At 45.0% G+C, this 25591-nt stretch overlaps 1 protein-coding gene across 1 annotated transcript in view; it reads left to right on the forward strand.

The window, feature by feature from the left end:
• Window positions 1–25591, forward strand: part of LOC128341727 (zinc finger protein RFP-like) — a 41916-nt gene that overhangs the window by 12376 nt on the left and 3949 nt on the right. The window contains exons 3-7 of the mRNA XM_053288172.1: window positions 990–1220; window positions 16374–16396; window positions 17882–17997; window positions 21817–21849; window positions 22708–22740. Coding sequence (XP_053144147.1) covers window positions 990–1220; window positions 16374–16396; window positions 17882–17997; window positions 21817–21849; window positions 22708–22740 — 436 coding nt within the window. The remainder of the gene's footprint in view (window positions 1–989; window positions 1221–16373; window positions 16397–17881; window positions 17998–21816; window positions 21850–22707; window positions 22741–25591) is intronic.

Consider the following 25591-nt stretch of genomic DNA (forward strand, 5'->3'; position numbering starts at 1 on the left):
TGCTGAGAGTAAAATAAACTTGGAGCCAGTTCATAGTTTCAAATCAATATAAGGAGTCTTTATTAGTGAACTCCATTCTAGATAGTAAAGTGGAGAGAAAGGATCTCTAATCTAGCTAGCTAGCTGGATGCAGAGGGATTCTGCAACTCTGCACACATGGTGCAGGGAGAGAGGAGCGTGGGTGTTGCAAGGGAGAAGAAGAAGGGAGAGAGAGAAAGAGAGGCAGGAAGGAAGGAAGTCCCTGAGAGTAGCAATCTACATACCAAAGGAAAAGTGTCAGAGCAGTAGAGAAGGGATGACCAATGTCTTGACCTGTCTAGCCTTCTGACTCACTAGTCTGTCCCCCTTTATCATTGAGACATGAGACAACGCAAAGTCCTTCACTTCCAACAGGTTTCCTGTCCTTCAACCAGTTACAAGTCCACACATGAACCTGTCCCCTTATCCCATGACTGCTAAGTTGACTTAAGAGCCTTTGGTGAGGATCTTTTGTTGAAAGTTCAACAAGATCTTTTGTTGGAAGTTCAAGTATACTGTGTCAATCAGATCACCTTTATCCACATGCCTGTTGACATTATCAAAGAACTCCAAAAGGTTAGTGAGGAAAAACATGCAGAAGCCATGCTGGTTCTCCTTCAGCAAGGTCTGTTCTTCTTGTGTTGTGTGGAATGTGCTCATACTCATTTACTTTACAGGGGAGTAATGGCAGGTGAGAGGGCATGCCCTCAACTCCTGACTGTAGGCTCCCAATGGCATCTGGTGGGCCACTGTGTGAAACAGGATGCTGGACTAGATGGGCCTTGGGCCTGATCCAGCAGGGCTGTTCTTATGTTCTTATGTTTAATTCTCTAAGGCATTTACATTTGTATGTAAGGACAGGGTGTGTTCCCTCATTCAGGCATGATAGTGCTCATATTAACTCTTTCCAAAAAAAAGAAGTTAAGTCAATTAGACTGACCCTTCTCTTTGCTTCCACTTTCTGGTTACAGAAGCAGACAGAAACAGAGAGGCAGAAAATTGTGGCTGCGTTTAAGCAACTGCACCAGTTTCTGGAAGAACAAGAGTGCCTCCTGCTGGCTAAGCTGAAAGATCTGGATGACAAGGTTAAAGGCAATGGGAATAAGCATATTGCCAAACTCTCTGAGGAAATTGCCTCTGTGGACAACCTCATCAAGGAAATGGAGGAGAAACAGCAACAGCCAACAGATGAATTCTTGCAGGTAAAGAAGCAATTCAAAGTTTTCACTTGTATAGCTCTACGATGGACTGGGGGTTACTCTGTTTTGTTGGGAACTACCCTCAGTAGAGTGATTGCTCTGATCCCAGTTTAGGAGCATGCCACTTCTTCGAGTTAGGCTGCCAGCAGTTGATCTAAAGCCACTGATGAGGCTCAGACATGGCCTCAACAACCTTGGAATTGTCTGGCTTGGGATTTAATTGGCACTGTACAGCCAGAGTCCACAGAACCCAGTTCTAGACAAATAGTATATTATTCTAAAAATAAATAATTTAGTAGTATGAGGCATATGCGGAAGAGTTCTAAAGTAACTCTCCAGAACTTTTTAAAACCAGACTGAAGCCCACTTCTAAGTATATGGAATGTATTAAGAAATAAGGGTTACACATAGAATAAGGAATTGGGGAGTAAAGGAATTGGGAACAAAGAAAGGCACACCGGAATTTAAAAGAACATAGAAAATATGAACAACCACTGAGTTTTACCATGAACATAAGTTAGGTGGGTTCCTGGCTGAGAGAGGGTTAATCTCTACAGTGTTTCCCTTCTGGACTCCAATAGCAGATGGAAGGTAATGACTTGGTGACTAGCAGCTGGTATAATATGGAAAATGGTGACTAGGGACTTGACCCCAATATTTATAGTGATTAAAGAATGAGAAGGCTTTGCCAGAGATGGACAGCTCTTGGATCCAACAAGAAGATCCAGCATATCTGATGTAATGCTGGTCAGGCCAAACTAGGGTTGAAATTTTCCCTCCAGACTCAATGTCCATCCTCCTTAATTGGTCTGAACTTGCATGTCTAAAGGTATATATAGTTTTAGTTGGTTACCTATTGTGGAAAAGGGATTAGGACTTTTTTTAAATGGCTCTGCCCCTTTAAGAACCACCTAGGACAGTGGTTCCTAATCTGGGAGCCTCCAGATGTTGCTGAACTACAATTCCCATCAGCCCCAGCTATAATTCATTGTGGTTCAGGCTGATGGGAGTTGTAGTTCAGCAACATCTGGAGGCTCCCAGATTGGGAACCACTGACCTAGAGCTTTTAGAGTCAGGCAGCATATAAATAAAATAAAATAAATAAAATAACAAGAGGCAAGAGAATGACTCAATCAATGACAAAAGGGAGGAATGTTGCCCATTCAGAGCACTCAGAGTGGAGTGGAAGTATTAGGCATTCTTGCACAAAGATGGAGATCTGCATTTTGTGTCAGAAGCTCTGAATATCCCGGAGCCAGAGAAACTTATAAATCTCATCCTGCCGTATGAAATTGCTCAAACACCATGCTCTACTTCAGAGGTGCTTCTCTGTCTCCTGTCTGTTTGTTTATTTTTGCATGTATACCTTGCTCTTCCTCCAAGGAGCCCAGAGTTATGTGGGCTCTTTGGAGGAAAGAGCCCACTTAACATACATGGTTCTGTTTATCCTCACAACAACCCTGTGTGGTAGGTTAGGCTGAGAGATAAGTGACTCGTCCAGAGTCACCCAGTGAGTTTCATGGCTGAATGGGGATTTTAACTCTGGTCTCCCCAGTCCTAGTCCTGCACTCCAATGGCAGTAGATTAAAGTAAATATCTTCCATTGCTATTCACTTCCAGCAAGCAATGTATTTTTTAAAAAAAATTTCAGCAGGCATGTGCCTGCTGCTGTTTTAATTTTTGCTTTGTACTTTGTATTTGTCATATTGTTTTGCTTGGGTATTGTCAAGCAATATGACAAGACCTTGATTATATGGCCACAGTTGCAACCCTACATTAAGGGTGAGGCAGTCAAATTTCATTCAGAAATTGTCTGGGGGTGGGGACAATAGGAGCTACAAATTGTAGTTAGAAAACAGCTAAGACTGGTTTTGAGACTGGGCATTGTAGGAAAGGTGGGTTTGAGGATGATCCATGTCAACTTTGTTGTAAAAAGGATAAGACATGGCTTATTTCTGGAGTTTAAAGTTTGGTATGTGACTCCAGCTTAACTTATGACTTCCCTCTTAAACTTATCTGGGGTTAGAATGTATTCGGCAATTTGTTTATGTTTACTATGTTATTTGGGACATAGTGTTTTGTGTTGGGTAAAGGGGAATTTCCAGTATGTGCTGTGTTCTAGTAGTAGTGTCAGAGTGTTGTTTTTCATTAAAAATCGGATTAATCAACCCATTTTACCCAATGGGGCTCATTAGGCCTGATGTCACACACATTCAGTATCCACCTGTGTTGCTGGAAAAGCAGTTCCTTTAAGACCTCAGTAGGTATTAAAAGAAAGGGAAAAAAACTGTTTTCCTGCTGACTTTACATTTTATACTCGAAAAGCCAAACTTTTCCCTCTTGTCTTCTTAGGCCCTTATTGGTTTCCACCTGTTGTGCCCAGGATTCTCACTGGCTCTTTGGGTTCCTCATTTCCATAGTTGGTAGAAATCTAATATTCTGTGCTGATCATGGCAACCTCATCCCATCAAAAATCCAATCCCCCACTTTTACAGGGCTTGTTAATATTTAATCCCTCAATTGAATGCTACAATCAGGCCTTGTAATTCTACTCCTCCATTACTCGATATGGTACCAGGTACCATATACCAATTTGACAAGGTGCAAGTGGAATAGGTCTTCCAGTCTCCTTCTCACTTACATTCCAAGAACTGTAACCCCAAGATTAATTAGCTGCCTCATCTTCAAGCACTCTTTGGCTGAATGATTCCAAGCTGTGCCTCTCTCTTGCTTGAAGGACCTTTTCTTCAAACAAAGGTAGCCTAAGTATGGCCTCCCTGATAGTGTCTTTCATAGTGCATTGCAAAACATTTTTCCCCTTTCTTTTCTCTTCAGATTCTGGTCCATTGTTGCTTTTCAGTATGAGCTTCCATAGTCCGGCACAGTTCAAAAACAGGCCAAAATAACGTTGCTGAACAACTGGTTCAGCTAGCTGCCTCTAGAGAGGGGAAAAATGTTGGGTGCCTGAGACAGTGTAATTGCCGCTACAGCAAGTATATTAATGGATTGGGGAAGCATGTGCAGGAGAACCTCATTAATTGTGGATCCTGCATCCACGGTTCTGTGTATCTGTGGTTGGGTAATTTCCACCTGACCACGGTATATGTGATAAGATTAGGCAAATAGGGTTAAGACTCACATATCTGTGGGTCAGGAAAGGGCAGATATTACCTTCAAAGTCACCCACAGAGTCTCGTCTTGCTCCTTTGAAATGCCAGGTCAGTCCAGAATAAACCTGAAATCATCCGTGATTTGATTCTGGATGAAGGGGCAATCTGGTATGTATTACGGAGACTTGGTTGGGGGAGGCTGATGGCCCAGTCTGATCCCAGTTTCTCCCTCCAGGGTACTCTGTTGAGGAGCAGAGGAGGGGAGGTGGAGTGGCTGTGGTCTACAAGAACAATATCTCCCTTGCCAGGATCCCTGTTGAAGGTTCTGACTATATTGAATGTGTGTACCTAAGTTTGGGGACCAGATATAGACTGGGACTTCTGTTGGTGTACCCATCGCCCCACTGCCCAACGGAGTCCCTAACTGAGCTGACGGACTTGGTCTTGGGCTTGGCGTTGGAGTCTCCCAGGCTTGTGGTACTGGGGGACTTCAATGTCCACTTTGGGACCAATTTGTCTGGGGCAGCTCAGGAGTTCATTGCGGCCATGACAACAATGGGACTATCCCAGGTGGTCTCGGGACCGACACATATTGCTGGTCACACGCTTAATCTGGTCTTTCACTGAACAGGGTGGTGTTCCATGGGTGGGGATTCCAGTTATTTCCCCATTGTCATGGACGGACCACCATCTGGTTAAGGTTGGACTCATGACCATGTCTCACCTCCGCAGGGGCGGAGGACCCATTAGGATGGTCCGCCCAAGAAGGTTACTGGTTCCAATAGGATTCCAAGAAGCCTTGGAGGGATTGTGTTGGCTCTGCTGGTGACCCTGTCGACACTCTGGTGGAGAATTGGAATAATCAGCTCACCAGGGCAGTGGACATGATCGCTCCTAAGCATCCTCTCTGACCCACTTCGAAACTGACCCCTTGGTATATGGAAGAACTTTGGGGGCTGAAGCGGTGAGGTAGACAACTACAGTGCAAGTGGAGGAAGACTCGACTTGAATCCGACAGATTATTACATAGAGCACATTTGAAGATCTATGCTCGGGCGATATGTGCAGCAAAGAAGCGATTCTTTTCCTCCCGTATCACATCTGCAAGTTCACATCCGGCTGTGTTGTCCAGGGTTGTGAAGGGGCTAATGTGCACTCATTCCCCCTTGAATCAGTACTTAGAACCAACAATCACTCGCTGTGATGTTTTTAATGAGTTCTTTGAGGACAAAATCTCTCATATTCAGGCCGACTTAGATTCAAACTCCACAATAGTTACAGAGTCTGATGCCTATGTGTTCAGCAGCTCCTCTTATGTGATGACCCTGGTTCAGTTTCCGTTCTGTTTCCCTCTCTTCCTGGGGCTCTGTCACCCCTCTTAGAACCCTCCGTCAGTTTACATAGAGAAATAATAATTAAGATGGCTTTCTATCACCAAGGGCTCACAATCTTAAAAGAAACATTAGATATACCAACAACAGTAATGGAAGTACTGTGTTGGGGGTGGATAGGGCCAGTTACTCTTCCCCTGCTAAATAAAGAGAATCACCACATTAAAAAGATGCCTCCTTGCCCAGTTAGCAGGAGTAAAAGAAGCAAAAGAAGCACTGGCATCCCAAAGCACCGGCATGCCGAAATGATTTCAGAGGTTCCTTTTGTTGGAAAGGGGGTTGAAAGGCCCTGAATGGCTGCGCAGACTTGCAAGAAAAGCCCTTGTCCTCTTGCCTGTATGCTTGAACACTTATTAGTGCCCTGAACACTATAAGTGCCCTGAACACCTATTAGCCTCTCCAGAGGCTGCTGGAAAATCGCCAGACAGGGCTGGCAGGAAAGCACCCAGGAGGCATCTTCTCCCCTCCCACTTCTACTCTCTCCAGCCTTGCAACGCACTGTGGCAGAACCAATGTCCCCAACGCGTAGGCTGATGATCATGAGGCAACAAGCTGGCTGGTTCCCTCAATGACAGATGGACTCGGAGGGTGAGGAACCACATGAGAAAGGGGTTTATAACCTCAACGTTTCACCCATGGGGGACAGCATGGAGGCACAGGAGCACCAGCTTCAACTGGTGGCAGAGAGTGTTGGCTGGCTGCTGCCTTAAAGGCGCAGAAAACTTTTCGATCTCACAGGAGATCAAGGAATGCCTCTTCTTCCTCAGATTCACAGGCATCCCCCCCTCCAAAAAAACATAAAAGGACAGGGGTCAAAGCATAACCCTGTAAAGAGTAGAGAGGTCAGATCCTCTGAGGATTCGGGAGAGGACTCCCTAGATCTGTATAACCCACGTGGGCACAGAGATTATTCAAAACAAGGTGACTCGAACCCAGTGTCATCTTTGTCAGAGGAAAGGGAGTTACCAGATGTTTCTATAACTAATTATAACCAAATCCTCTAATTGATGGAGGACTTCCAGCCTCTTATCAATCAGTCTATAGCTGCTCTGGGTCTAAAACATGTACCAAAAGATCAGGGTACCTCCGTGTCTAAGGGATCCTTGGTTCTGCCTAAACCCAAGGCTCCACAGACCAAATCAGTGATGCTGGAGGGGTTCACTAACAAGATTAAGGAGGAGTGGGCCTCCATATCCACGTCCAAACAGGCTTCTACACTGGCTAGTAGGTTATATAATTTTGAGAACAAGACCTTAGATTTATTTAAAGTGCCACTTACAGACGCCCCAAATGGAGCACTCCTCAGTAGAGTGGTGGTCCACAAGGATGGGGATTCTACACTCAAGGATCCAGCGGACAAAAAGGCAGAAGCAGCCCTGCATAGGGCCCATGAGTCCACGGCAATGGCAATTAGGGCTGATACTACAGCTTGCCTGGTTTCCAGAGCTCCAGTGCTGTGGATAGAAGAACTTCTTAACGATCACCCATCCAACCCAGCTAGGATGAGGCACAAGTTGCTGCATCTGCAAAGGGCAGCAGCATTCTTAGCAAACGCTACCCTAGACAGTGTTCGCTTCTCAGCCCATGCAGTCAGCACCAGTGTAATGGCTAGGCATAACATTTGGCTAAAATACCAGAAGGTGGACAACACATCTAAAGCCAGCCTGGCCTCTGTGTCATATGGTGGGGGGCTTTTTGGTGATGAGGCTCTGAAAGATGACTTAGTAGAGACAAAGGACAAGCGCAAGGTCTTACCTTCAACATATAGGCAAGAGGACAAGGGCTTTTCCTGCAAGCCCGTGCAGCCATTCAGGGCCTTTAAACCCCCTTTCCAATAGAAGGAACCACTGAAATCATTTCAGCCACATTGGAGGAGGCCCAGAGGCCAGGACAGACAGGGGTTCAGTTCTCAGAACTGACAGTCCTTTGGTTCCCAGGCTAGGGGCCATAAGCAGCAGTCCTGACAGTCAAAGCAACAAGGTAGTGGTGGTGGTGGGTTGCCTGTTGGACTTCTGGCCTGTCTGGAAAGAATCCTTTTTCGATCGTTGGGTTCTTTCAATATTGCACCAGGGGTACAGGCAGTATGGGAAGGTTTCTGTATATATATTGAATAACAGCAAGACACAGATGATAACATGGAATATTAAAGATGAAGAGTGGAAAGAACTGGAAGAAAGAACAGGATTTCAGTTAAGTGTTAAACCAGTACAATATTTGGGGATTAATGTAAAGGTAGCTAATAAAGATTTATTCAAAAACAACTACTTACCGACATGGAAGAATATATTGGGTGATTTGAACAAATGGGAAAAATTAAATCTATCATGGCTGGCAAGAATATCAGTGGTTAAAATGAAAGTTTTGTCTGGGATTAGCTTCTTATTCCAAATGTTACCAGTAAGGATTGAAGAGAAGACATTAAATGAGTGGCAAAGATTTATTCGCAAATCTGGCCGAATATAAGACCTAGAGTGAAATTTAAAATCATGCAAGATGCAAAAGAATGTGGAGGATTAGCAATCCCAAAATTGAAATTATATTTTCATGCCAGCTGTTTAACATGGATTGCAGAGTGGATCAAAGCTCCATATAGATGGTTCACAAACATGAAAGGGTCAGATATGACCAATGGCCTACATAGATATTTGTGGGCAGATATAAAGAAAGCAGACATAGAAATTAAAAACCACTCCATTAGGAATAGCTTAATGAAGGTTTGGGATAAGTATAAAAAAAGAATAAATCCAACACTGTTGCCTGTAGCTTCAATACTGGATATATACTTCCACAGAGAAGAACATATAAAACAATTTGATCAATAGAGAGCTTATGACTTGCAGAGTCTTATGGTGGGAAGATGAAAAATGGAATCCTTTCAATGCTTAAGTCAAGAGTGGAAATAAACTCCTTCCTGGCTATTATATTTACAGATCAACAGCATAATTCAGGAAGAAGTACAGAAGCAAGGTGGGAAATTAAGAGATTTGACAGAATTTGAAATTTTAATAACAAATAACTCAGAGCATATCTTAGGTCTTATATATAAACTTTTGTTTAAGTATGACTCAGAATCTGAACAGGTGAAAGACTGTATGGTAAAATGGATGCAGAACTTTAATAGAACAATAGATATGCAACAGTGGGAATTTCAATGGAAGGTGAATATAAAATTTACAGTAAATAGTACTCTAAGGGAAAATTGGTATAAAACAGGGGTCCTCAAACTGCGGCCCTCCAGATGTTGCTGAACTACAATTCCCATCACCCCCGACTACAACTTATTGTGGCTGGGATGATGGGAATTGTAGTTCAGCAACATCTGGAGGGCCGCAGTTTGAGGACCCCTGGTATAAAATGTACGTGCGTTGGTATATTACTCCAGCAATGATTTCAAAGATGGACAATAATTACCCTGGAGATTGCTGGAAATGTATGGAGCAGACAGGTACCTTCTGTCATGTGTGGTGGGCATGTAAAAAAGCCCTCAAATGTTGGAAAACAATACATTCCAAGATGCAGCAAATCTTGCATATAGATTTTCCTTTTCTTCCGGAAATTTTTATGTTAAATTTTACTAAACCACATACTCCTGCAAAACACATTGAACTTTCTTTATATATGATAACGGTGGCAAGAATCCTTTATGCTTGCTGTTGGAAAACAAATCTGATTCCGACTTTAGATGATTAGTGACTCAAACTTTGGGAATATGCATCAATGGCTAAAATAACTGCATATATTAAAAATAAATCTGAGGATACCCCCCCACCCCCGGCCGAACATGGGAACCATTTATTCAATCTAGTATATTGCAGGGTTTGGTACCTCATCCGAGATTTGGCTTTTCCTTGTAGAGGGAATCAATGCAATTAGTAAGAATATTACTTTTGTTATCTTTTAGTTCTGCAGTCAATATTTTACAGAGTAGGGGAATGAGCGGGAGACATGTTGGTTGAAGGAATTCAGGTTGATATATACAGACTGTAATGAGAATCACTGTATTTGCTGGGTTTGATTATCTTGTTTTCCTTTTTCCTTTTCCTGTTTCTTATGTTTCTCTGTTTATATTTCTGTTAAAACAATAAAAATAATTTTAAAAGAAAAGAAAAATGCATTGAGAACCACTGTGCTCACGGTTTCAAGCCCCTTGTTGTGAACTACACCTGGTTTCACATTCTGTATATGCTCAGAGGGAAAGAGGCAAAGTCACATCATACACAAACTGAATTGGTTCTTGGAGATGGTGACCATGTAAGATCTGGGCATGCAAACAGAGAGAAAGAGAGAGAGAGACACTCAGAAAGTTCAATGGGTTTTATTATAGAAAGTTGCTCATCAGGATAAAATAATCCACATTTAAAATGTGTTTCCAATTCAAAGTGTAGTGTAATGTGCCAAACATATGTGTTTGCAATCAGTAATTACAGTTATCTAACAATCTAACAAATCCTAATAAAACATTTAGAGAGAAGTAGAGGAAGAAGGAAGAGCTTAGGAAGGGGGTGGCAGTAATTAGTAGGGAGGTGGGAAGAGGGATCCAAGGCTTGTGGAGCAGCAGATTACCAGGGTCAGAGGTTTGAGAGTGGTGGGGATTTCAGCGGAAAGAGAGATGCTCTAGCTGGGAACAGCAGCTTGGGAGTGATGGTCAAGCTTCTGGTGGTCAAGCAGGCTGGTCAAGCAGGCAGTTTTCTCAGAGCGACGCAGAGGGTGAGAGTAACATGGCTGGGGAAGTCTTGACTTCTCACTGCGCAGCAGAAGTCACAGACAGTTCCTGTCCATGGACAGAGTTCCTGCTTGTTGCCCCGCAGCTTAGCAGCAAACTCTGGGATGGCTCTTGAGCAAGTATGCTTGTTAGGCAAGATTGCTGACTCTGTCCAGTAAGCCTCATTTTTATAGTTGTATCTTCCTTTGATCTCCATAGAGTCTATTCAAAATATCCTCATCCTTCCTGGGTCCCAAAAAGGTGACACTTTGCTGTTACCTGCCGGATATTGTCTTTTAATTATTCAGGATATTAGCTCAGTCCAGGGAGATCTCAATCCCATCTTCTGTTAGCTGCTATCATGGGGAGGGGACATTCTATTTTGCCCAAAGCAAATCTGCATCTCTGAGCTGCAAATGGGCATCTTCTCTTGTCCCCAGATTCCTGGCCTGGTCCCAGAAGGTGTTAAAAAGGTGTTAATAAAAGGACTAAATCTACAGGTGTTTTCCTCGAGTGGAATTTCTATAGACAGCAATTGAGTATCCCCTTTGGGCAGAGCAGAGCCATCATTGACAAGGATTAACATAGACTTCTTGCATCAGGAAAGGGGAACTCAGCCTCTGGCCTCTTCCACAGACATTATCTGACAGTGAGTTACATTTTAGCATATTGATAGCTCAGGCCTAGCCCTTGTGTTTCTTTGAGTACCCATTTCACAGTACAATGCTGGATTGCCTCTTCCTTCACAGAGCAGTTAGCCGAGGCAGTAATGAGACCTGGGTGTCAGTTCACCTTGAGTTCAGGCATTAATTGATCTCTTAATAAAATGGAATCAGACACAGGCCCGAATTCCATATACTTCTGGGTTGGTACCTCTGGGTCTTATGTTGGGGTACAGGTGCCCCTAACATATTCTCCCTCTCTTATACATTTTGCCTTAGGCCAAATGTATAAGATCTATATATTTTGCATAGATCTATTAAAGAAATATTAAGCAAACTTAATGATTGTTTTCCCTGATTCCCATGTTCACAAGACAGCAGTGGACAGTCTCAATAGCTGTCCCTGCTTCTGTCAGTAGCTGACCCAATAGGGCCTTTCAAAATTCACCAGCAGATGCTGTTGCATCTTTTTAAACCAGATTGTGTTAAGCTGGAGCTCCAATACAGAGTCCTCCACTGCTGCACATTTTGTGCAGCTGGGGTAATAGTTTAAAGATAAACATATCCTCAGTATTGCTGTTGTGATCTATAGTGTGGATCAGAAGGGAGCACCCCCGCTTGTACCCCCTCTTGTCCAATTACTTTTGAGTACATTTTACAGTCACATTTGCTGTAGTCACACAAGCACATGTCTGAGAGAGCATTGTATTCATGGCCAAATAGTTTGCCAAGCATTTGCCTTCAAATGTGGCAGAGTTTACTACCTCACAGGTCCCCACAGCAACAGAGGTCTATCAATAGCCCTTTGTCCTTGGCTATCCCAGCTCACAGGGATCCACGCAGAGTGGAATCCTGCAGTCCAAGTGGCTGAGTGCTTTAGTACATTTAAATAATTGTGGCACCACCCAACAAACAATTCAAATTTACCCTCCATCAAATATACACTCAATCAATTATACATTCCTATAACCCCAACATCTAGGAACTCTAGCACATACACTAAACTCATAAGTACAACGTAAGTACATATGTGCAGACAAATAGATTTTGCAAAGGACTGATTATACAACATGAATGCATATGCACCAATACGTTTTGCAAAGGTGTTCAGTGTTCAGTGTTCAGGTTGGGGAGGGAGTTCAATAAAGGGAGAATGAGGCAAAATATACAGTGACACAGAATGAGTGCCCAAACCAGGCACAATGCAGAAGAAAACATGTTCTTGGTCAGACACAATCTATTTCTGTCTGCCTCTCCCCCTCTTAGTTTCTTCTGTATTGGCAAGCATTGGCAAGCAATAGTTCCTGCTGACATCTATTGTTCAGTGTAGGTTGTGGAGGGGGTCAGGTTTCAGGAGCTCGGGATCATTGCAATTGGGGTGCACAGTCTGGCTTGGGGTTCAGTCTGTGGCATAGGAGTGGCAGAGCGGGCAGGGTCTCTGAAAATCAGGAGGATCTTCCAAGCTGTGCAGTCCAGGCAGAATGGGTGGCCTACTCTTCAGGGTTGGCGTGCCTTGCATCCATCAGGAGGAAATGAGCAAGTCTCATCAGGAACAGGGCATAGGGTAGTTAAAAAAAAATCTTCCTTCAGTCTCAGTCTTTTCTCAGTCCACTCTCTCTGTCCACCTGCCATGGCCTCTCACCAGACTGAACAAAGAGGGAAGTAGGGGAGCTCTAGCAAGCAGGTAAAAGCGGAGTAGGGTGCAGAGGAATAGAGGGGTTAGGGATAGAAGAGATGATCAGGAGGAGTAACTCTTAAGAGAAAAGAAATGTGCAGAGATCTAAAGAGAAAGCAGTGGGGGTGGTTGCCCATCACTGTGGGGCTATCTATCTGACCTCTGGATGCCAGTGTCTAGATGGCCTTGACCAAATGCATCCTGAGCTGGAACAGCTGGAGCTGCGCCAAGTTTCCCCCCTCTTGCTTCAGAACAGCTGGAGCTGAGATATTGGCTTGGGAATCTACTATGCCAGGTTTTCCCCTCTTGCTCCAGGGGATCATGGTTTTTGTGCTACTAGTGTCTGCTGGACTAGCTTGGATCCCGTGATCTCTGGCTTTGCAAAATGTGCCCAAATGCCCTGCGGGTGGGGGGAGTGTGTGCCTTAGTCAGCCCCTCCTGGAACAATGGGTCTTTTGTTTTCACTACAGTTGCTTCCTCCAAAGATCTCTTGAATGGATCCTCCTGGTTTGGTTCCCTCCTCTTCTAATTTAGTGACTTCATTTCTCTGACACAGTTCTCTTGGGCAAAGCATGATCTGGCTAGTGCTGTGTCTGAGAGGTTTTGCCTTCACTTTTGTAGTTCTCAAACAGCTGTTTTCAGGGGTATTCAATTGAACCACTACCAATCCATCAACTTCCTGTTGTGATTGGACTTGGATCTGGATTTTTCCAAACTTCTGGGTTTCTGCCAGTATGTCAGATGGGGACTCCCACCCCTGTACCCTGTTGGGGCTGTCACCAAACTGTTGTCTGCACTCACAAGACTCAGCTAATCCAACTGAGTCCAATACTGGCAACACTCTTTGTTGCAAAAATTCCTCGGGGGCAAGGGCTGCCTCTGCCTCTGCAGAAGCCAGCTTACAGTTCAACTCTGAACTGGCCTCAGAAGCCTGACTCTTGCAGGATTCCTCTTCTTCTGCTGGCAAAGCAGAGACAATTTTCTGCTGCACCAATTCCTCAGTAACAGGGGCTACTTACTCCTGCCCCTGCTTCTGCAGAAACCAACTTGGGAACCTGGCTCTTCCAGGATTCCTCCCCCTCTGCTGTCAAGGCAGAGACAACTTGGCTGGCCTGCCAAGCTCCTATACATTTCTCTTTCTGTGTTGGTGTGGCGGAACTGCCATCAGTCTTGGCCACATCCTGTTTTAAACGCTCTTCTATTACAACTGCAATTCCTGCCTCTGCTTGGCTCGAAACCGGATACTGCCACTGTGCTGGCACAGCGGGATGCACTATCTCCACTAATGAGTCCTTCTTTATTTCTCCCCCTACTTCGTTTTTTAAAATCCCCCTTCCATGGAAATCCCAGGTTAAATTTTCCCCCAAGAGACACCAGGTATCCTTGTTCTGGCTATTGTTCTGTTCCATAGCTGCAGTCCTGGTGTCGGGGCCCCCTCATTGTTGCTGAATGATGGGTGGCGGCGGCACAAGGGTGGACGCAGTTTGGACTGGACTACCTCCTGGCTGACTGTAGGCAATGCTGGCTACTGGGGTTGGAGTGGGAACTGGTACAAAAATGGTCCCAGGAACTGGGCTGGCCTGAATTCCATATTGCACAGTCTGGACTGGCTGGGTGACTGGAGGTGGTGGCAGTGGGAATTCCTACTGCCTGCTGGGAGCAGAGGCCACCGCTGCAACCTGCCAGGGAGCCCACTGGCCTCCCTGTTGAGTTTTCTCCGGTCCTTCTAGTCTGGCTCAGAGTTCCGCCATGAACTCCTCAAAGTTCTTTTGGAAGCCCATGCTTCCTGTCTCTGTGGCATCTCTAACAGCCTGCATTGCTCTCTGTCTCTCCTAGTCATTCCTAGGGAATTGCTGTGCTTGGTGTTGGGCTGGGCATGCAACCAGTTCCTCAACCCAGCACCTGAGCTTGTCTGTCTCTGACCACTTTTTCTGCTCTTGCTGTTTAAATCTCTGCTTTGGAAACACCCCACTCTTATTACTAGAGGGGGCTATTTCTGTGGTGACTGCCGCTACCTTGTGTTTACTGGGCTTTTCTGTTTCCTCAGGAGCTGGCTCAAAGCCATGCTGGCTGACAATACACTGAACTAGCTCTAGGAGATCATAGAAATTTGCTGGGCTTATGTTCCCCTAGCAAGCCCACCTTGTCCTTGTACCATGGGAGGAGTCCCCGGATCATGGCTTTTAGGTCCCTCACAGTCCAGACAGCTTGGGCAAGGGTGCCTGCCCCTGCTGGCATGGCCACTAGACCAGCCAGATATCTTCCCATTGCTGCTCAGTAAAGGAACTGTGTTGGGCATTCCCCCCTCCTCTGCTTGGCAGTGGCTGTGTGTTCCTGCATAGCCCCAGCTGGAAGTACCACGGCACACATGTCCCCGCATGCTCCCCATGTATCAAGGGTCTCTACGCCTTGAACAATAGCTATGTTTTAGGAGAACTTAGAAATGAGTTGGGCCTGTAAACCAGCTGGTGCAGCCGCATGGATCAAAGTCCATGTTTCCTCTATGGTTAATCTTAAATCGTGTTGAAGCCTAACTAGCCTCACCATCCATTCAACAATGGTGTCTGGGCCTAATAGAACCATCATTTTGGCTAGCTCCCTAGCCTCAACTAGGTCCATGTTCTTGACCATGACACAGGTTCCCTCCTCCTGCCCCGAGGGTTAAGCCTAGTGGTGACTGAGGAAGTAATAGCTGCTATGGGATTCACTCCCTGGGAGGCAGTGCGTTCTCGGGCTGGTCCCTCAATCGCTGCCACAGGCTCCCAGCTGGGGTCGGACTCTGCTCCCGTGATGCTAGAGATCTGTAGGGTCTTCTGCTCTAGCTGTCTTTTTAGCTGCTGGACTTGAGAGTGACAATCACAAGGATTGTCCTTCCTGACTGGCTGGGGTTTTGGCAGGGAGAGTTCCTTTACTAGCTCTTTTAATCCTGGAATGGCCATGTTCTGTTTTTCTAACTGTGCTACTTCCTCAACCAGTCTCTGATTGGAGAAATCTAAACTCCTAATATGGTCCTCCAGTCTGATTGTGTTCTCCTCTAATTGTCTCAGAGCCATGGCTTCCTTGGTTTCACATACGTGCACTTTTTCCAGGGCAGCATCTCACTCCCTTTACAAAGTAGCAATACGTGCCTCCAAGTCTAGAGTTATGCTCTTAACTTGTGCAAGGAGCTCTTCATTCTTGTCTATGAGTGTTCTAATTTTTCCATCTTTATGGTCATGTTTCTCTAACTGCTTATGTAGAAAAACTCTTGCCTAATACCAACGCACTTTACAACGCTTTAACCATTGCAAATCTCATAATCTGGACAACGCCCATGTGTACCAAATTTCAGAGCTCTCTGCAAAGCCATTCCTCATTTATGATTCCCCCCCCCTATTTTCCCATTAACTTCTATGGTAAATATTTTTTATTTTTATAGGATTTCTAATAAAATCCAATAACAATACAATATCTGATACAATTAAAGGTCCCTGAATGTGATTCCAATAATTATTGGATCAGATCTGATATTCTCTGGGGTTCACAGGCCTACTAGTACTCCCCTCTGGGAACCCCTGGCCTAAGGGATTTCCGGTGCAAGGGACTGAACTTCCTTCTTTCTTTGTCTTCCCTCTAGGATATTGGGAGTACCTTGCAAAGGTATGTGGCTTCATTATGCTGGAAAAGTTGGAATGCATTCAAATCTCTTGGCTTTCCAAGGACATGCCAGGGAATGTTAAAGGCATAAGTATGGATGAAAAATGCTGTAGAATATCCCTGATGTATGTGTGTTACATAAGCCTGTAGCTGACCATGGTGGGGAAAATAAAAGTTAGCAATAAAGACAGGATTCCCTGCTCTATTTTAGGTCTGTCTTATGTGCATTCCCCCCCCCCCCCCATTTTCTGGGTTTTTTGTGGAGGTGACATAGGTGCTTAGGTTATATCTAATGGTGAATGTTGTTAGCTTGTGTGACTGTTTGTGCGCACATACAATGATTAGCAGATTAACAGATTCCATGTGCAGTTTCCCCCTTCATTCATCAGGAGAGTTCACACACATACAGTTGATATGTTTAACAGCATGAAGTGTGACCCTGAATCTGCCAATTATCCGTGGGTCTTCCTACTCTGCTTTTTTGAGGCATATCAAGGCTACTTTTGAATGTTTTAAAACAATACAAAGGAATTCTTCCTTTAGGATTTTTTCAGTTTATTAGATTCTGGACATTGAATTCTGGGTTTTTATACAGAAGATTTTGTGAAATCCCATAGGAGAATACATTGTAAATCAGTTGGACTAAACATGGTGGAAGATGTTCTCTATCATCTGTTTTCTTGTCCTCTGATCATGCACACCACATTTATTGAATTAAGGGAATTCCTCTTACAATAATTTTGGCCTATAATATTTAATCACTTATTATATATTAGGTACTTCTGACTAGCAAGCCAGAGGTTGCAGGTTCGAATCCCCACTGGTATGTTTCCCAGACTATGGGAAACTCCTGTATCGGGCAGCAGCGATATAGGAAGCTGCTGAAAGGCATCATCTCACACTGTGCAGGAGATGGCAATGGTAAACTCCTCCTGTAGTCTACCAAAGACAACCACAGGGCTCTGTGGTTGCCGGGAGTTGACACCGACTCAACGGCACACTTTAATTCTGACCCACCTATCATTTTAAACATAATGCACTGTGCAAAGTCTGCATCTTAAATCTGGCAGATTATTTGGAGGAAACAAGTTGGCTGCCAAAGTGATTAGATGGTTAAAAAATATTATGGATCAAACACAGTCTCTTTTATTTTTTCCTGTTTCTTGCAATATTTCAGTACTGACCTTTGTAATGGCCATTGGCTGGAGCAGAGGTTCCCTACTTTGCATCCCCAGATGTTGTTGGGAGTACAGCTCCCATCATCCATCCTTCTGCCATTATGTTTGGGGATTATGGGAGTTGTAGTTGAACAACATCTAGGGACTCAAGGTTGAGAACTGCTGACTACACAATAACTCACTGATTGATTCATGTATTGCCTTCTCTGCCATGCCTTGTTTGGCCCTAGGTACTCCACACCCTTCTTCTTCAACTCTTCTATGGAATGGACAGAAATACCTCAAATAATTCTCAGTTGCTTCTCCCTAGATGTAACCAAAAGAAATTTGTGAATCCAACAGCATTTCCTAATGAATTAAAGCAACAAATTAAGACATTCTCTGAAATGCATCCCTTTCTGGACACTGCTATGAAGAATTTTAAAGGTAACAAAGAGTCAAATGTATGCATTTTAAAATATGGGTTTATGAATGGCATCCCAACCAATCATTATGATTATGATTGCCAAGTTGTAACTCAGAAAAGCAAGCATTTACCTTTAACTGCACTGGTCAAACAGGTGATTCAGTAGCCCTGGCTGCTAAGGCCCATTCCCTCCTTGGCCATAAGAAGAACCTTCCTAGATCAGACTAAAGGTCCAACTGGTCAAGCATTCAGTTTTTAATAGTATTCCAATGGATGCTTCCTGGAATCCCACAAATAGGGCATGAAGCCCATAGCCCCCCTCCCACTGTTGCTCCTCAGCAAATGGTATTCAGTGCCACACTGTCTCTGAATGTCAAGGTTCCATTTAAACGTTATGGCTGTTACCTCATGTTCACAGGTACCTCATTGCAAGCGACAACTACACTCAGGCCAATTGGGAGAAAGAAAATCTTGTAGTCAGAAGCTTCTGGTCGTCATAACCGGTAACACTGATCCCCAGCTTTTGCTGTTGCCGCCAGCCTACACAGATAGTGGGCTGGAGCAAGGAGGACCTAGCCAAATTGTGTTTCCATGGTTATAATTTTGTAAGACAGTGCAATATCTCAGACTGGACCTCAGGTCTCATGCCCCTATAGAAGGGGTCATCAAATTCCCTCCATTTTTTGAGCTCAGTTGGAGCTGCCACGCCTATAACTATCTCTGTAAGTAAGCCAAAGGTTTTCTGTTTTTAATTGAATCTCCTCACTTTTTGAAATGGAGAATGCTTTTCGAAACTGGTTGGTGGTAGAATGGGGATAGAGGACCCAAAACCTTTAACACTTGTATGACAGGCAGACATTCAACAGATGTAACTTTGCCAAGCATATAAGGGTGCAAGCAGAACCTGCTGATATTCTGCCTGTCCTTCAGCTGCATGACATCAGAACTTTAATGGGTGCAGGGGGGGACTCCACCAGCTGAGTTTCTGCCTGCCATTCTGTCACACACAGAGTTCCCGGTGTGATTGAAGCAAGTATTGCTTCCTGTATTACCTGTATAAAAATTATCTATAACAATGGTCTTGTGTTTAATAGCTGAATGACAGGCAGAAACTCAACCAGTGGAATGCCCCCCATCATTTAGAGTGGGAACTGCCCCTGTTGAAGTTCTGGCTGTCAAGCAACTGAAGAATATCAGCAGGTGCTGCTTGCACCCTTATATGCTAGGCAAGGTTGCACTTGTTGAATGGCTGCATGTCATAAAAGTGTTAAAAGGCCTGGGCATTTTGGCCCTTAGAACGGACTCAGCAGCCCTTCCTCTTTATGAGGTACATGGTTGAAGGATCGTAGCAGCCAAACACAAGCATTAAGTCCTAGCCGTTCTGAGGTAAAATGAAGCAAAATGAAGGAGGCCACCGTCATATAGAAGCAGCAACAGCCAAAGGGCCAAAATCTTGTGATGGAGGCTGTTCCCCTATCTACCGGCAAAAAAAAATAAAAAATGAGTTAAAGCATTCAAGTGTAAGCTGTCTCTCCTTCTCTAGGAGAGGAAAAAGATTTCACCCCCCCTGACAGAGTCTCTTCTCAGCTGTTACCAGGGCTAATGATGACAACAGAGAGTACGCTGAGCAGCCACTGTTGGCTCCCCCTTCCTTCTCTGCAGAGTTGCTCTCCCCACCCACCTCCACTTCCTCTCTCTTCACAGACATTCTGTGCTCTTAACTGCTAGTGGGCACATGCAAATCTGATGTCACCACAGAACCTAAGGATAGTCTTTATTTTATTTTATTAATTTGTAGAAATTTAAAACCTATTCGTTTCAACTAAGCCTTCAACATGAAATGCTGTCATACAGAAGACAGACTATCGAAAGAGACCTTTCCTGAAGAAACTGAGCCAATCTTGGCTTGACTATTTGGATGCAACATATCCCATTGTGAATACAGTACAGAGAGAAGACAAACCCCATCGTTGTGTTGGGATTTCATGTATGCTTTTCAACTTCTGCTCCTCATAACTTAGCCAATTTTCCATAGATTCATTAAAAAACTGACATACATTTAAAGCTCAGAATCGCCTACTGAACAAGGGTGCTCATTGTTTTTTTTTTAATGAATGCCTGTTATGGCATGAATATTGCAAAGGGAAAGCTTTGATAAACCATGGAAGGTTTCAACCACTGAAGTTATTTCAAGTGAAATAACATGGAAGAATGCTGTTTTATCTGTCCACCTGGTATACAGGCACTCTCGGGCCTTTGAAATACCATTTTAGCCCAGGCAACAACTTCAGCACTCCTGCAGATGTTGGACTACAGATCCCATAATCTGTGACTATTGATTATTGTGGCTGGGAATGAGGGACTGAACAGCTTCTGTTTAGTCCAACAGAAGCTGGGGGTGGGGTGAAGTTGTGCATCCCTGTTTTAGATATAGCTAGGACATTTTCTGTCTCTCCAGCCAACATTTCCTCCCAACTAAAGAAGCAAGTTGAAACAGGAGAATAGTAGACCTATGCCACCATTTCTTCTCTCCTCTGATAACATTGATACAAAAATTAATAAATCACCATCATAATCATGATTCCCTGACCCCACAAATGGAAATGAAGTGGAGGCAAAGAAACTTGGAATGTAGCCATGTTGCATCGTATGTTTTCTCTTACTACAAGTAAAGCGGAAGATTGGAAGAGAGACAAACCTGCTGTTTTTGCTGACAGTGTTGCATTAACTAACCTCAGAAGAGGTAGAGAGGTGTGTGTGTGAGTCTGTGTGTGAGAGTGTGTGTGTGTGTGTGTGTGTGTGTGTGTGTGTGTGTGAGAGAGAGAGAGAGAGAGAGAGAGAGAGAGAGAGAGAGAGAGAGAGAGAACACACCCAGACACCCAGGGCCAGCCCAAGGACTTATGGCCCCTGACCCCAGAACCCTCTCACCGCCATTAGTCACTGTGGCCATTTTTAACTCCTTCGCCTAATCTTCTGCTGCCGCCACCTCCTCCTCTGCTGCCAGCCCATCAAAGCAGCTGGCTGGCAAGCGGGTCAGAGGAGAAGAGGAGGTATGGCGGCAGAGGCTGCAGAATGGGGCTTCTCTGGATGCCCACTTGGATTCTCCCACCTGGCCAGCAGAAGCAGGAGGAGTAGGTGCAGGGGCGTAGCAAGGTTGGAGTGGGCCCAGAGACAAGATTAAAAAGGCCCCCCTCACTGAAGCTCAGCTCATGAAGTAAAGAAATATTAAATGAGGGATGATGCAAGTCATTTAATGGTACTAGAGAAAGACATGCTGTTCTGGTAGCTCCAGGTCTTAACACTCACATCAATTTCGGAGGATGAATACAACTGAAGGGAGCCCGGGCTGGTGCACGGCTGGGGGAGTCAGTCATGTGACTTGCCTCTGCCCCCCCCAGGCAGTGGGCCCCTGGACAACTGTCTCCCCTTGCCCTATTATAGTTACGCCCCTGAGTAGGTGGTCAGAGAAGCCCTATGGTGGTGCCAGCGACAGGTGCAGAGTATGGCTTCTCTGACTGGCTGCCCCCCATTTCTCCTGCACAAAGGACTGGGAGCAATGCAATTTTCAGGGATCCCCCCTACTTTCTGTAGCTGCTCTCTCCTCAGGGAATTATTTCCCTGAGAGTGGGGGGGACCCTTAAGGAGACAGTTTCAGAAGGTACAGGCAGCTGCAGAAGGATGGGGAGATTGCCAAACACTTCCCAAACCTCCTTGCACAGAGAAAAAATCTGGCCTGTTTGTGCAGGTTTATTTTAAAGCATTCTGAAACAGCAGAGATTGTCCCTTGGCGTCCCTGTGTATTAGCATTAATCTGCTCCTGTTACTTTTGTCTTTTCCAGACATTGTGCTTGCCGGACCACCAAAAAAGAAAGGTAAATTAAGAGCCTTGGGTAGGCTCAGTAACAGCAGATACTGCCCTTAGAAACCACATGTGTCAACATTAATCTGTTATTTGATGTGATCTCTGGCTTTTACACTTCTGGGCCTTATGCATGCCCAGGATCAGCCCAAGGACTTATGGCCCCCTGGCCCCCACTGGCCCCAAGGCGCTTTCCAGACTAGACCCTACAACGGGGTCAGGACGTATCTCGGAAGTGTGCTTCCACACTTCCTGCGCCGTGACACCGCAGTCCCTACGCAGACAGCAGGATGCCGTTCACATTTCCAATGCCTTGTTTTGGATTTAATCGCTGCAATATAGAGCAAGGACATCGTACATCTGGCATGAAAAAACTGCTGTTCTTTCGGGTTGTTTGTTGCTACGAGACTCTTGCTGTTTACATTCCGAATGCGACTTGCCCGAACGGAAGCTTTTTGCTGCTGTTCCAGCAGCTAGTCTGGAAAGCGCCCAGAACCTCCTCATAGTTTTTTGTGACACCATTAGACACTGTGAACATTTTTAGGTTCTCCTCCTCAGCTGCTGCCACCACCTCCATCAAGAAATCTGGCCTGTTTGTGCAGGTTTAGTCAGGACGTTGACAAACATTTTGTCTTTATGTGACTTAATATAGTCAGTGATATATTCCACTGGTTATGTTAAAATCAACAGAATTTATATCAAAGTACCTATGTCTATTTTGGTCCTAATATATGTGAAGTCAGTACATGCTGCTGATGCTGACTTGAACATAAAATTTGCATATTTTAAAGCATTCTGAAACACAGAGATTGTCCCTTAGAGTCCATGTGTATTAGCATTAATCTGCTCCTCTTACTTTTGTCTTTTCCAGACATTGTGCTTCCTGTACTACCAAAAATGACAGGTAAATTAAGAGCCTTGGGTAGGCTCAGTAACAGCAGATACTGTCCTTAGAAACCACATGTGTCAGGATTAATCTGTTATTTGATGTGGTCTCTGGTTTTTACATTTCTGGGCAGGGTGGCAGTGGGTGCAGAATGGAGCTTTTCTGGATGCCCACCTGGCTTCTCCCACCTGGCCAGCTTCTCTGGCTGCCTTCTCTTCCTGCTTTCAACTGGAAGCCGGAAGCAGGAAGAGTAGGCAGCCTGAGTAGCCCTGTTCTGCATGTGGTGGTGGTGGTGGTGGTGGTGGCAGCAGCAGTGACAGGTGTGGAGTAGGCTTCTCTGACTGGCTGCCCCCCGTTTCTCCTGCCCACTCAGCTTCTCTGGCCACCTGCCCTTCCCATTTCTTGCTCCCAGAAGAGCAGGCAGGTTGCCAGAGAAGAAAAGGAGGCAGCAGCAGCAAAGGGGGAGACAGTTGGGCACCGTGTCCATTGCCCCATCGCCGTTCTTCCCACCCCACAATCTCTGTCCCAGTGCCTGCTCCTGCCAATGTGGCAGGGGTGTAGCAACTGGCAGTGGTGATGGGGAGCTTGGCAGGGGCAGCGGGGAGTGTGGTAGTGGCAGCAGGCACTCTGGTTGCCCCCTCTTCCTGCTGGAAGAGCCAGAAGCAGCAAGAGTAGGCAGCCAGAGAAGCCCTGTTCTGCATGTGGTGGGGGCAATGCTGGCGACAGGTGTAGATTCGGGTTTCTCTAACTGGCTTTCCCCATTCTTCTCCTGCCCTTACTGTTTCTGGTGGCAACCCTGCCCCTACCACTCTATGTAGCAGAAAAACAAATGGGGTGCACACAAACCAAGCAAAACAACCAAAAAATGACGTGCACACTGGTAATGATGAGAAAAAGGGAACTGATGTGAGACTGAAAAACCCTTGGTTAAACTGCAGCCTGAAAACCTGTATGGTCAATGTATCGCGGAAAATTGAAGTTCTTCCCATGAACAAAATACACAACCCATCTGTCGACTAAATGGAGTAGCTATATTGAAACCCATGTAAAGCATGATAACCACATTAACATGTAACAGCCTGAGTGATACAAAAGAAAACTAAAAATTGCAAAAAATAAGTCCTTGGAAACTTATTGCAATTCCAGTCCTGATAGGCTGACCCGGGATTTTACTGAGCCCATTTCGGAAGCCTTCCTTCTTCAGAGGAAACCAATGTCCAGATTATTCCTTCTGAATGAGCCCCAAAACTGTAGCTTTATGCATACAGATCTTCATGGAGGCAGCATTCCCTCCTATAGCTCCCCAGTATTCTGATTATTCCTTCTGCATGAGACCAACAAGCTGTAACTCTATACAAGCAAATCTTCATGGAGGCAACATTCCCTTCTACAGACCTTTAGAGTAAAGCATACTATAAGTTTCCAAGGACTTATTTTGCTATAATTATGTCTGCCTGGACTGCAGAGACTCCTTCGGGCTCCCTAGGAGTGGTCTCAGACTTGGCAACACTACATTCACCACAGTCTACTTCGGTACCGACAGCTCTGGTACTGTATGAGATCCGATGCCCAAAGTTGAGCGCACCAATCCCAACAGCTCCAACTCCATTGCCAGTACTGAGGGGCTGCAAACCCCCTTGCCTGTGAGATAGCACCTTCCTTGCATCCTGAAGTGCAAAAGGCCACCTGAGAAGGACTCAGCTACTCTCAAGTCAAAAAAGAAGAAGAAACCAGTATGCCCAGATTCAGATCCTGCAAGCTTGATGGACCCTACACCAAGGCCCAGAAACATGCGCCAGGCACCAATGCAGCCTCCCCCTCAGACTGTACTTTGAGGCATGCTCGAGGGTGGAGGACCTTCCGTTTGAGGGCCAGGCTTCCTTTGGGGACAAGATGGATGAGACCCTCCAGAAATTAAAAAGTATGACTCGCTCCATGAGCTACTAGCCAACCACATCTCGATCCAATAAACCAAAAAAATGGCCTTACTATTAATCCTCATGTTCTTCCTCTCAGCAAAACTCTTCTAAGCAGTTCTTTCACCTGCAGTGCTACGTCCCTCCTAAGAAGGTATCCTAACATCAAACCAAACCTCAACAATGACACACCCCCACACCAAGAAGCAATCACTTTGCCACCCTCGCCATAGAAAAACTAACCCCATACCTAACTGCTTGGGAACATATAACTTCCAACAGTTGGGTCCTCACAATAATTTGGATACGCCCTATGAAACCACCCTTTTCTCTTAAAAGTTGTCACATGCCCTACAACACTCATGGAAGAGATCACAGCACTTTTGAGAAAATACTTGATAGAAAAGGTTCCCAAAACTGTATCACAGGGTTTCTATTCCCCATATTTCACAGTTCTGAAAGCTAATGGTGGCCTTCACCCCACCCTACATATAAGGGAACTAAACAAGTTCATTGAGTACAAGCACTTCCCATGTTTACTATTCCCACAGTTTTCTCTCTCCTCTAGATGGTGTCCCTAGATCTGAGATGCCTACTATCTCATGCGTATCAGACCCTAACATAAAAAGTTTCTATTTTTTCAAACAGGACCTACTGCCTACCAGTTCAAAACCATTCGCTTTGGCTTGGCTTCAGTGACCAGGGTCTTTACCAAGTGTATGGCCCCCGTGATAGATGATATTTAACAGACTGGTCTTCAGTTTTTGCCATACCTTGATGAATAAGAACAGCCCTGCTGGATCAGGCCATAGGCCCATCTAGTCCAGCATCTTGTTTCACACAGTGGCCCACCAGATGCTGCTGGAAGCCTACAGGCAGGAGTTGAGGGCATGCCCTTTCTCTTGCTGTTAGTCGCATGCAACTGGTACTCAGAGGCCTCCTGCCTTTGAGGC

The sequence above is a fragment of the Hemicordylus capensis genome, chromosome 2 (assembly GCF_027244095.1).
Source record: "Hemicordylus capensis ecotype Gifberg chromosome 2, rHemCap1.1.pri, whole genome shotgun sequence".
Lineage (NCBI taxonomy): Eukaryota > Metazoa > Chordata > Lepidosauria > Squamata > Cordylidae > Hemicordylus > Hemicordylus capensis.